The sequence below is a fragment of the Brugia malayi genome (genome assembly GCF_000002995.4).
Source record: "Brugia malayi strain FR3 genome assembly, contig: Bm_v4_ChrX_scaffold_001, whole genome shotgun sequence".
NCBI lineage: Eukaryota > Metazoa > Nematoda > Chromadorea > Rhabditida > Onchocercidae > Brugia > Brugia malayi.
Window position 1 is genome coordinate 10,070,233 of NW_025062479.1, and position 13,213 is coordinate 10,083,445.

The following is a 13,213-nucleotide window of genomic DNA, read 5'->3' on the forward strand; positions in this document are numbered from 1 at the left end:
GCTGCTTGTTTCCGAGGACTATAGTAAAGCCATATACCCTTAACTGACATCTTGAATGACGAATGATATAACTCACACGTGAACTCCGCGGTAAATTATGAGACATTTGCATATTCTGCACTAAGGCGCTTTGTAAACAGTATTGTGCTTTGTTTACCATTATGATGTGTGAAAAAACCTGCATTTTAGAAGTACTAACAGTATACTCACTCCAATTTATTCATTGTAATGCGTACTTTTTAATGAATTACTTACGCATACTATTACCATACTGTTTTTTTTTTTGCTCTGGAAAAAGCTTATTGTGCAATCGTTCACTGTTTTCTGCAGTCTGTTCATTCTGCTGTTGCAGATGTTAAATTACTTATATAGAAGTTTCTCAAGATGGATCTTCTACTGATAAAAAATAAAGAATTTTATTGCTGAAGTACAATATCATTATAACAACTGATAACATCCATATATAGCATGTAGCGGAACTAACTATGAATGTCTCTTTGAATACATCTCAGCTGCACAAGGATACAAAACTTTGCTCATAAAACTTAAACATGAGCGAAGGAAAAACCAGCCTGAGTAAAGTGAGGAAGTGTACATTACAACAGGAATTAGGTTTAAATTTAATATGAGGTTTTTTTTGTTTTAATATTTTATTAATATGAGGTACAATTTTCCACAATCCAAGTCGCAAATGACCCCCCAAAATATTCAGTTTTAGAGCTAAGATAAGATAAATGTAATATCAAAAGCAAAAATCACAACCTTTGTCGATCACAAAATACACGAATTATAGCACCATACCCGCCACGAGCTAATACCTAAAACAGTAATTTACTGCTAAGTTTATACCACGATTCCATGCAACATGAAAGTAGTGTGAAATATTAATAAGCCACGAAGATTTCTTAATTTTCTAATATTAATTATAAAATTTCATTATATATGCCAATAGTTTCCAGCTACTACTTGGTATTAAACAGAAAATATTACTTGAACTGCCGCATTTCAAAACTATTTAGAACTAACCAACTCCATAGCATTCAAAGTTGGATATGGTTTGGCAAATGTGTCTAAAGTGATCATTTTTTGATGTAGGGACCAAAAACACCAAAACATATTCTCCAAAAGTTAATTTTAAAACACAAGAAGGACTACATATATTAACAATAAACATCCAAAATATAAGATTTTCAAAACAATTAAAACTTAACTTAATTAAAAGAAGGCAATATCAGTGGAAACTTGCCGAAAAAAGACGAAACGGTTAAAATAAGCCTGATGTATTAACACATAAAATGACTTGAAATTACCTGAGCATGCCATAACAAGAGATACTGACAAGTAGCGTTATCAGCCTGAGTATCCATCGCCTTATATATGAACTTCATCAGAAGGTTTACTTCATCATCTGTTAAGCTCTTGACCACACTTTCGATATCGGCAGTTTTTATATTCATCAAAACTTTTGTTACTAGAGCGGTTGAACGATCTTTTATCGCCTACGATCACTTATGTCAATTAATTTATAAATTCACTGAAATATCTGAGATATGGCACATCCCCAAACAAGAAAAAACTTCGAAACCAAAACCTATTAAATCTACTATAGTCTAATTTTTGACAATATTTCCGACTGATTGCTACCTTTTTAACCGTTCTTCCCTGCTATCCCATGTGAAAATTTGAGACAAACCAATGAAGGGTGCATTGTTATCTCTCTTTCCAATCTTTCAAGGAGGAGATTTGAAGTGTAAGGATTTCACAGAATCCAGGAATTAACTAAAACTATGTAATAACTATGTAAAACTACGCAACTAAACTATGTAACAAACTCTTACTTCTGTACGTACTGCAGTGCATACATAAACAACTCATGGTATTAACTCTGTCTTATTTCTTTCCTCATTTCTTCCCTTTCTCCAGATAAAATTGTTAATCAAGAAAAACTGAAAAAAAATTTTAAGTAAACCTGGTTTTTACACTTTAATGGGGGGTTTGATAATGACGCTTTTAATGCTTCTTGCAACTTAGCCGACTGCAATAACTGATTAACAAGTCGTTCATCTGGTCCAATTCCGGGAGTTTCCGCATCTTCACAATCCACAAATTTTTCTGGATCAAAAGCATCAACATCCAGCTTCCGATAACTTGTGTTTTCGAGGTTTTTTGCCATTTACTATGCCGACTTCCTCCTAAAAGAACCACAGTTCACAAGAGAATGTGTTTGAAACTCAACCGTAAATTATAATAATAACTGATTAACAAAGCATAACAGATAGACCAGTTTAACCATCATTATAAGCCTTCTGGAATTCTAGAAACCATACGAGTATTCCCATATAAATGATGCACTCAAATTTATTTCCCTGTTCATCACATCTTCGCATAGCGAATAAGGTGAGAAAATTACAATAAATCGTACCGACCGGAACATCGCACCTGTCACCGGATAATTTAAACCTGAATCGTGAACTATTCATGCTATCACACGTCTCAGCACATCTTACTCTCATTCCTGACTCCAAGATGAAATAGATAAAACTAATTAGATGACAGTATTCAGTCTTCTCAACCAGACAAGAAATGATGGAAGAAATAGGATGTGTTTGACGAGCAGCCGGAAATGATTGTAACAAGGAAATTTGCAGTTCGTATTGTGCGGGTGTTAATTACGCGTGATCAGAGAACCGGATAAGGAGCCTATTTGGCTCCAGTTTTTCGAGCTGTTCCATTTATCGGTGGTCGAACTCTGTTCATCTTTACACCTGAATTCCATATTTCATCTCTGAATTTTTGTCATAAATCACTAATCAGGTATATTTTGTGTTTACTTATTTCATTTTCATTTCTGTCTTTTTCTTTTTTTTTTATTTCCTTCTTTACTTTCGTCAATTTTATACGCATAATTATATGACATTAACATTTTTGAGATTTTATTTTTATAGTAGGATGTAGTGGAATTGATCTCTTTGAAGAAGCATTTGCATGGAAAATAAAGGAAAAAGAGAAAAGGAAGAAATATTAATTTGTGAAATAACTTTCGTCAGGATATATCAAATACCATTTCCATTATTATCCGAAATAGAACATTACTTTTTTCTCACAGAATTGTTCATAATTATTATTCATTTCCTCAGCGTCAAGGTTTTAATGGTCTAGAAAAGATGGCTTAAAATTAAACATTTTTGTTTCGACCCACACAATTTTAGCTTGATTTAGCACAGCTTGACATTTACCAAGCTTTTCTTTACTGCTTATATATATATTCAAACATTTCTCCTGCTGTAATACGTTTCCTACATATATTTCACAGTCTTCTATGACAATGTTCAGTAGTAAAATTGTCGTAGTGTAAGGTTATCGTCTAAAACTATTGAACATGAAATACAATAAGGCTTAAAATTAGCATAATTCGGGATTATAATAAATTGTTTATTTTGGATGAGGTGTTTAAGAAGTTAGTGATGAAATGGAGAGTATACTGTATAGCAAAGCGTACAAGTCAATCAAATTATAAGTTGTATAGGTCAAAACAAAAGTTTTTAGCTGTTTAGATTTGAAAGGAAATTGTAACTTTAAAAGTCTCTTGCAAGAGTTTATTTCTTATATATATATAAATAATTTTAGAACAACAAAGAGATGAATGCAGCAAAACGTGGAAGGTTAGGTAATGCACTACCAACACTGAAATGGAAGAAAGTAGTAAACACAACGGGCCCTACCCCACGGTAAGTTTCACTGAAATCAAGGTTGTAGTTTATAGATTATCACACTAAAAAAAAAGTAAAAAAATTAAATTAGCTTCCAACTACCCATATTTATGGAAATTCAGGTGGTAGAAACGAATCTTCTTCGTTTGAACTCACTTTGACAATCAGAAAAGTTTGGATTGGTTCAGGTGTAGTTTTTTTCTTATTACTTGATATAATTATTCACATAAAGCATTTTTTCTTTTTTTCTTTAATTCTATCACTTACTAGACCGCGCCACGGTCATCGAGCAGTTTCGATTAAAGATCTGATGATAGTTTTTGGTGGAGGCAATGAAGGTATCGTCGATGAGCTACACGTGTATAATACAGGTTGTTTTTGGCTTTTCCTTTGGAAAACTTCCTGAAAGCCGCTTTCACGTTGTTATTGTGTATGTTGGTAATGGATATGTTGGTTTTTCTTGCGACTAACAAAGCTGTTATAATTGAGCCTGATAAGTCTTTAATAATGTGTATACTTCTCCTTGTGCTTTATATTTCATCTATAACATTCCTTTGTGTTTGATTGATGTGTGTCTGAGGGGATGTAATTGTGCGAAACTGCTGAATCTAAAGAATCTCTTTTTCCTTCATTTACAGCAACAAATCAGTGGTTTGTTCCGGCTGTCAAAGGTGAAGTACCAGCTGGATGTGCAGCCTATGGCATTGTTTGTGACGGTACTAAAATTTATCTCTTTGGCGGTATGGTTGAATATGGAAGGTTTGTGTTTTAAGTTTTCACTAAACAAATGTTTCTTAGTCAGATTCTTTGCGTTGTGGAATAAGGTGTGGAACTGCAATATATCAAGCTTTTTTCATAGTTGCTTCAGAGTACCAATTTAATTTTAGATATTCCGCAGACCTTTATGAACTTCAAGCTAGTAAATGGGAATGGAAACGCTTACGACCGTGGCCACCAAAAACTGGACAACCTGCTCCATGTGCTCGTTTGGGTCATTCTTTCACGCTTGCTTCGAATCAGGTGGAGTTTAATTGAAATGGAAATTATAGGTGATTGTGGTTTTATATATGGCGAAAAGATGTAGTTTTGTTCTTTGTTTTTTTTTTTTTCGGTTTTAGGTTTGTTATATATTTGGCGGTTTGGCTAATGCTAGTGACGATCCGAAAAATAATGTTCCACGCTACTTGAATGATTTGTATGTTTTGGATCTCAATAAAGCAAATAATCTGCAGTGGGAATTTCCTGATGTTAGTTGCAAATTTTCAAGTTCGATTCAGTAATTTTTTGTTTTCTGTTTATTGAATGAAATTTAATCTCAAATATCAAAAACTGCAGGTTATCACAATAATATGTCTTCTTCATTAACTTGTATAAGTTTGCTGCACTATGTAGTTTAAATTCTTTCCTGATCCATTTAAACGACTTTTGAAACTTTGAAATGTCAACCAATTAGCATTTTAAGTGATGCCAATAAAGTAGAACAGTTTCTTAAACGAAAGAGAATGGTTGGAAGCATCCGCATACATAAGAATGGCAAGATAACTTTTGCAGTCTTACACAGTCATCTCCATTAATCTATCATCTCCTTTATTGTAGACATATGGGTCTCCTCCGCCTCCACGTGAATCACATTCTGCAGTCATAGTGGAAAATAATGGTGAACATCGACGAATGATAATCTTTGGTGGTATGAATGGCTGTCGTCTTGGTGATTTGTGGTTTTTAGATCTTATCTCAATGACATGGACGAAGCCTGAAATTGGTGGTATTCCACCTCTACCACGTTCGCTTCATTCTGCTAATATCATTGCTGAAAGGTACTTCTGTCAAATTTGGAACAAATATCTCCTAGAATCTGAATTAAATATAGTGAGGAACGGAATTTAAGGTTAACAGTAATTTGATCTGAGTCCGACTCTCCAGTTCTCTTCGGCCATTAATCGGAGGGAAAAAAAGGGTCGTAGAATCTAACTAGAATAAATAAATAGATTAATCCTAAACGGTGAATTAACGTATTTGGACAAACTTGATAATCGTCAAGGGTAGAATTTATTAGTAAAATATTTGTCTAAATCGTATTATTGTAATTCTGTATTCAGAATGATAGTATTCGGCGGGTGGGTGCCTCTTTTAACTCCCGATACGAAACTACAGCAGGTCGAAAAAGAATGGAAATGCACAAACACACTCGCTTCCTTGAACTTACATACAATGTGCTGGGAAGATCTATCGTTAGAACTTCTTGAATGTAAGTGACAATTTATAAGTGATGATTCTGATATTTAGAATCATTTCAGAGCTATATTCCGCAATAAAATTACGTGACAATGCCAAGTGTTGCTTTTTAGCCAATCAATATCATTATGATGTTACAGTGAAGCGCTGTAATTGATGTAGGAATTGATAAATTTAGCCGCGGTACCCAGAGCTCGAGCAGGACACAGTGCAGTTGTTATTAATAAACGTTTGTATATTTGGTCTGGAAGAGATGGTTATCGTAAAGCTTGGAACAATCAGGTATCATCGTTATTGATAACGGAGATTCGAGATCCCAAGAAATCTTTCATTATAATAAATTTTTACAAATATTCCAGTATATGTACTCTTGGAAGATTCGCTGTATCAGATTCATGGCAATGGCTGATCACTTTTCCTTGAAATTTGCTGCAAGATATTATTTTAGGTTTGTTGTAAAGATATGTGGTATCTGGAAACAGATAAACCTGATGCACCTGGACGTGTGCAGCTTATTCGTGCTACAGTATCGGGTTTGGAAGTATGTTGGAATGCTGTACCTACAGCTGAAGCATACTTTTTGCAGTTACGTAAATTTGAGACAAAACCTCATGACAGTTAGTTTTATATTTAATTAGGCCAAAGTACAGTGAATTTCACTTCCTGAAGTTTTGATACCCTATTGTTCAGTTTTAAGAAAAATAATGCTATCATGCTATTTCGACTGTGCAGTTTTACAAACGATAGATTTCGATAAAATATCAAGATTCATAGCACTTTAAATTAAACTTCAGTATATTTATGTAGGTCAGTTTAATTGATTTGAATCCCGCGTTAAGTGAAGAAATCATTACGAAAAAAAAAAAAAAAAAATCAAACTCTTACAAGTAACCTAAAGGTTTTACAGTGAAAAAGAGCCAAAAGAAGCTCCAATAAATTCGAAGAGAATTCGAAGTTCATATTTCATATTGCTAAGATAAGCGCAAATCTTTTAGTTATCAAATCAGCATCTAGTCTTCGTGTGGCTGCAACAGGGAAACCGTTGGCAGGGAAAGTAATCGCAATTCGGAGTGGTACGGCTAGTGGACCGCAAGTTATGAAAGTGGTCAGAAGTGCACCTCGTGGTGCAGCAGCTATTATGGGCCACGGTCCTCGCGGACATTTTCTCCGCGTTTTACCTGCGCCAAGGCTCACCACTTCAAATCAGGTGAATTTGCTGTTTGTTCCTGTACTTTCTGTTCATTGTCCATTTTTTTTTCCGTAAGGTTATAAATTGGTTACGTTCCATTTCTGCATCCGCATGCATATGATTTTGATGTCCTCACTTCTAAAGAAAAACAAAGAAAAGGTATTCAAAAAAAATAAGTTTTTAATTGCATCATATAATTGGGTTTTTTTTTTCGTTTTTTTTTTTGAATTCGTTGGGTTTTCCCTCTTTGCTTTTGGGTTTCCTGTAATTAATGCACGACTTCGCGGATTCTTTCATCTTTATTAGTATAAATCTTTCAGTTTTATGTTTTCAAGGCTTTTATGTGGTACTTTTCACCTTTCAGTGCTATTTTTCACGTTTCATTTCAGACTATTTTATACGACTTATAATCATCTCTCACCTTAAAAAATTTGTTTGTGTCATCCTTTATCTGTGAAAGTATTGTTTGCTTAGTTTGCTCTTTTTACTATTTGGTTGCTGTAATTTGAGGCATTTAGCCTCATTTTACTTTTATTAAGCCATATTATTCGTTTATGGCATCGGAAGTTTCGTCTCCTTTTTTGGTACTTCAACAAGGAAGTAAGAGAGACATCACATACACGAGTTAGATGTTAGGTTAGTCATCAGACTGAGTCAACTTCCCGAGTTTTTATATTCTTCTTTCGTAACAGCCTAGGCTAAATACTTTCCTTATCCTCCCGTTTTCCTTGCTAATGATTTCAACCTGTGCTTTCGTAACACTGCAATAGTGATTAAGTTTCTGGATTTTTTTTACCGTACTGCACACTGATTTCTTTCGAATATGGTCTTCTTGGAATAACCATTTTACTCTTTCAAGCTTATGCTCTTTGCATATATTCGATGAATTATTTTTCATTTACTCACTACTAACTAAGTATGGTATACTGAGAAGCACGTGATGTGCAAGTCGAAGTCGATTCATACGTTTTCGCGATCAATTTGATTTTGTGCTAGTGGTGCTTTAGGAAATGATGTCTCAACTATAATGGCAAACACGACAATGTCACCTTCTCGAAATGAAAGAACGATTAGTAGTATTAGCGACTTATCCTGATCGTGTTACGTGAAATCACCTTTTTGAGCATGTTGCATGAGGCAGTTGCCGATTCGGATGAAAATTGCTGCTGCACAGTGTCGCCATCTTTTCTGCATTTCAACTAGTATGTACCATAATTTTAGGCGGCTGTTGTCAAACATCCAGCTGCAAAAGCGATTCTAGTGACTAAGGCACCTGGAGCTGGCTGTACCGCACCACATAAATTATTATTCCTGCAGCAGGCGAATTGTCCCACTGTATCTGCCTCAAATGTTAGTACTGGAGACAGTCCGCGACTGGAGGTTGTTGAATCTGTGTCACCACACGTTGTTCAATCTGGTGCAGAACCGGCGGCAATTGTTACGGAACATACACCATCGATTTCCACACAAGGAACAACATATACCACTCCAGTGATGCCAAATGTTGATGTTCGTAACAAATTTATCACCCTATTAAGAACTTTGTAAGGAAGTGACTTTTTGTCGACTTCAGGTTGTCATATTGCTCTCTGTAATGTATCGGGCTTTCTAATTGGGACGAAAGTGACGCTTGGTTTATATTAATTTCTTGTTCCTTATTTATGATTATTTCAGGTCGGCTTGCCACAAAATCTTCTGGATGAAACGGCTCCGGATAGTGAGACCTGTATTATTCAAAATGCTGATGCATCTGAACAACATGTAAAGCAGTCATCTGATACTGCTACTGATGCCTATCGCTCATCTGGATTTATTACACAAGATACAAAGAAAACGAATATGTCACCACTGGGTACTGCTCATATGCAGACAGTTACTAAGGTATGGAATTTACGTATGTTTATTAAGGATTCCGTTCCACATTACAGTGCATCGAAATCTGAAAAAAGGTTTGTTGTCTTGAAGTAAATTCGTCCTTATCAGTCGTTCGGCATAGATTGCAGTGAATAATTAGAAAATAGATCCAGAATATGACCCTAGGAATAGTTTCTGAAGACATAATTATAGGAAGTTTCCGAAATGTGAAGCGACTTTAATTGTGAATGTAGTAAAGTTAGTTTTCAAACTAATTTATCTCCATATTTTCGTGTATATTTAGGTTCAATGTACGCAATCTGGAGATGCAGTAGCTTCATCTAAAATAATACGACCAAAAACAAGTATAATAGCAATAGCTCCTGCTCATACTCAACTTGAAATGCTCTCAGCTGACGTTACTCCGCGAAAATCTCCCGTGGAAAAGGATGTAAAGAATAAAAATGAAGCTAATTCGGCAAGCAGTGCTGACAGTAATAAACCTAGTAATGGTTGCTTTCATAAATCGCTATTTCCTTTGAAATTATGCTTCTTGTTGCTCCGTTCTGTTTTTGCATTCCGTGCAGCAGTTCGGCATTACTTCATTTCAGCATTGTGAAAAAAAAAAAAAAAAAAGAAAAGAAAAAGAAAAAACAGCTGTTCGGTTTTGTAATTTGAACTAATCGTGTAGTTTTGTTGCGAAAATTACTTACAAAATTGTTTCAGACAAAACTGGAACTGCAGCAGTGATTGGATGTAAAGAAGAAGAAACTGATAGTAGGGATAAAGAAATTGCAGCAGTGATTAGATGTAAAGAAGAAGAAACTGGTAGTAGGGATAAAGACAACGTTGAAGTGGACGTTATTAAGGAAATGAAAGTTGAAGATGTTAGTGAAGATAAGGAAACTAAAAACGATGTTCCTCTCGATAAAATAGAACAAAGCGGCAATTTAGATTCATCACGTGATAACGAAGAGCTACAAATAGTTAACACCAGCAGCGAAGAACACTCACCAGATATTAAAGAATCAGAACCTTTAAAATCGATATCGATGGAAACTTCAAATTTAGTGGATACGCCGAGTGTGAGCCAATCTATAACAGCAACATCTGGTATGGGTACTGAAATATTTGCTGATGTGGGAATAACTGTGAACACTGATGATGGAGCAGTTGAGGTTCCAAATGCAGCTGCCATGAAAAAATGTCCATCTTTTACAGTTCTGAAAGTGGAATCCGGTACTACACAATCCAGTCGATCTCATCGTACTTCTCCAGAGGTAACTTTCAACTTTCGAGTTTTCAATTTCAATTTTTTCTAAGTCTTTTTGATTGCAATGTTCGACGTTGAAGGCCAGACGTGGTGATGAGTTTCTGTATATATAAAAGCCTTTTTTTTTCATATTTTTATTTTTAGTTAAAGGCAGAATCAGAGTGGTACAACGTTGGAATCATTAAAGGAACAAGCCATCTTGTAACACACTATTTCTTGCCATGTTCTGCAGGCATGGAAGATGCTTTCGGGGTATCCTTTTTTTTTTTTTTAAAGTGATATAGTTTTGTTTCATAAGTTATGGATGATGAGAAATATCGTTTAATGGAGATATTTTGGGTCTTAAACCTCAGCTCCATTTTATATTCAGTTAATTTTTGAAGCATCAAGTTTTTTGCATTCATTGCATGGGTGTAATTTCTTTCGTAATTCTTGAAATCATTCTGGAATGAATATGAGCTTGGAGTTCAGGCAAGTTATTTGAGAAAAGCTGAACTTGAAGCTGGAACTGCTTATCACTTCCGTGTTGCTGGCATAAATGCTTGCGGTCGAGGCAATTGGTCGGAGGTAAACTGTTGTGTAAGATTTGCTGTTTTCATTTTTGGTTTTTTTTCTGATTTCAGTGTTTATTCAATTTATTGCCTTTTTTAAATTGTAGTATTTTTAACTTCTAAAAGTTAAAGAGCTAATTTCCTAGTTTAACACGTATATTTCAGGTAACTGCTTTCAAAAACTCTCTTCCTAGTTATCCCGGCGCTCCTTCTAATATTAAAGTGACAAAGAGTTCGGAAGGTGCACATCTAACATGGGATCCACCTCAGAGCTCTATTGGTAAATTTTCATGTTTATTAATAGGATGGAAAGAAATTTCTTGTTCCATTTTTTTTGTTTAGTTTTATTCGAAGGATTAGCATTAGCCCACAGTAATTCCGAACTTTCTTGCCAGATTTATTTCATTATTCGCTCATTTTGAAGTTAACTACTGTAAAGTGATGTTGTTTGACCAATAACATGTGGACAGTTGTTTTTTAGGCAAGGTGACAGAGTATAGTGTATATCTGGCTGTTCGTAACACTCATGGTCGTGAAACTCATCTTTCATTCGTTCGCGTTTATGTTGGTTCCGATCCGTTTTGTGTTGTGTCGTTAGCCAATCTGCATGCTGCGCATATCGATAAGTCTTCAAAGCCAGCAATTTTATTTCGAATTGCAGCACGTAATGAAAAGGTGGTAAACTTTTTCTTCTAATACTGCAACAGAAGTTTAGACTACCTTAATTTAGTATTTTTTTTTTTAATTCTTATGAATATCCATAAAGTTACATGATACATAAAGTCATCGTCATCGTAATATGCAACAAAAAAAGAAAAAAATTGGATAACGATGGGAACATTTGTTCCAGGGTTATGGACCTGCAACTCAAGTGCGGTGGTTGCAAGAGCGGCCTTTGCGTCCAGTAACTATTATTGGTGCAAGTGCAGGTAGTCATCGTAATCCACAGCAGCGAACAGCACCAACGCAAACGACACAAGTTCCTTACAAAAAACTTCGATTTGGTTGAATTTTAGTCTTCAGTGTTTGTGTTTAATAATAAATTATTTTTCAAGTTCTTTTCAATTTTTTAACATATTCAAGGTCTTGACTGTGCATAATTTTGGCAGCAAATATTCTCTTCATTGATAAAACTGGATAATGATGAAGGCGAGAAATCATAAACGGGTCTGCAGCAGTTGCGATATATACTGTTACTAGAATCACCCAGATATGTGTCGTCATAGAGTGTCGATCTTGATAATACATTTGTAAATTATTTTTGTGTACAAAGGGCACAGAATTTGCAATCCTCAAACTTTTTTTAGCCATAAAAATTGCTCAGGTCTCAATTGTATGCGAAATTCCATTCTTGCAAATTATGACTGTGTTATTTGAAGTTCTTTTTAGATCTTATGAAAATCTGACTTCTGAATTGTATTGAAATATATTCAGTGTGTCGCATTTTCTTTTTTCTTTTTTGCACTTTCTTTTTAATTGTTTTATTTGAAGCATTTTTACTACCACTTTTATCTCTCTCCTCTTTATTTGATCATTATTTCTCGAATTACTTTTTTAATCGCGGTTATGTTATTGTATTAACAGCGTTTGTATTACTTTTTATTTGTATCAAGAATTGTTGATGTGATTTTCAGGCAGCAATCATTCATTTGTGGAAGGCCAGATGATATCAGCTGGAATAGCTATTAATAGCTGTTGCTTTGTTCTCAATTTTTTGCTTTACTTGGGTTTATTTTCAGTTGAATGAATAAAGGAGCATGACTAGTAAATAGTATATTACTTGGATAATTCAACACTTATATTCCAATTTAATTAATCGAGCTTCAATGACTACCATTCTAAAGTCAAGATGATTTAAAAATATTTCTGATAAACATATCTATGAAACATTTAATGACATTATTGTTACTAACAAACAGTAGTAGTTACCAGATAATTTCTGGTTTACAGAAATTTTAAATCTGTGTCCATTACTGGTTTACAGTAATGGACACAGATTTATATGATAAATATAGTAAGCACAAATATGAGAATAGAGGGATGATGTATGCAAACAATAAATGTGACTTAAAAACGAAAAACAACAGGATTATGATGATGAATGGATGGTTTTGAGGATCGGAAAAGCCTAGCTTGGCTATATTGATTGAGAAGTTATATTGAATGGAATGGAAGGCGGAATAGCAATTGGTTCGGATGATGGTAGTAGCTTTGTTAGATGTAAGTTAGGTGGATGGGTAGTTTGAAGGATAGATAGACAAGGCTAGTATGCACAGACTGATAAAGTGTAAGCTTGCTTAGCTTTCTTTTGCCTAAACTTCAAAGCTATAAGGACTGCTACTAACGGCACTTAGGAGGCAAGCAGTATTTTTATTCACTAGTATATGTATATATAAGCCCT

The 13,213-nt window shown here is 34.7% G+C and overlaps 2 protein-coding genes and 1 further gene across 3 annotated transcripts; 1 reads left to right on the forward strand and 2 right to left on the reverse strand.

The window, feature by feature from the left end:
• Positions 1–755: 755 nt before the first annotated feature.
• Positions 756–2,173, reverse strand: Bm5034 (ARP2/3 complex 16 kDa subunit, putative; the record flags this gene model as incomplete). Its single annotated transcript, XM_001892944.1, has 3 exons — positions 756–818; positions 1,311–1,499; positions 1,970–2,173. The coding sequence occupies 3 exons, from the start codon at positions 2,171–2,173 to the stop codon at positions 756–758; spliced, it is 456 nt and encodes a 151-aa protein (XP_001892979.1).
• Positions 2,174–3,639: 1,466 nt separating this feature from the next.
• Bma-hcf-1 (Kelch motif family protein) lies at positions 3,640–11,912 on the forward strand (the record flags this gene model as incomplete). The annotated part of the gene is made up of 20 exons (XM_043074314.1): positions 3,640–3,728; positions 3,981–4,081; positions 4,349–4,469; positions 4,598–4,730; positions 4,829–4,957; positions 5,307–5,527; positions 5,810–5,958; positions 6,124–6,227; positions 6,394–6,562; positions 6,941–7,152; positions 8,356–8,643; positions 8,809–9,015; positions 9,293–9,494; positions 9,715–10,268; positions 10,406–10,513; positions 10,733–10,840; positions 10,978–11,092; positions 11,294–11,487; positions 11,663–11,816; positions 11,896–11,912. 20 exons carry the CDS (start codon positions 3,640–3,642, stop codon positions 11,910–11,912), a joined length of 3,375 nt encoding a protein of 1,124 aa, XP_042930248.1.
• An 856-nt stretch (positions 11,913–12,768) lies between these two features.
• Positions 12,769–12,813, reverse strand: Bm15589. The gene has a single exon (XR_006227974.1). The product of XR_006227974.1 is annotated as a pre-microRNA Bm15589 (primary transcript).
• Between the last annotated feature and the right edge of the window lie 400 nt (positions 12,814–13,213).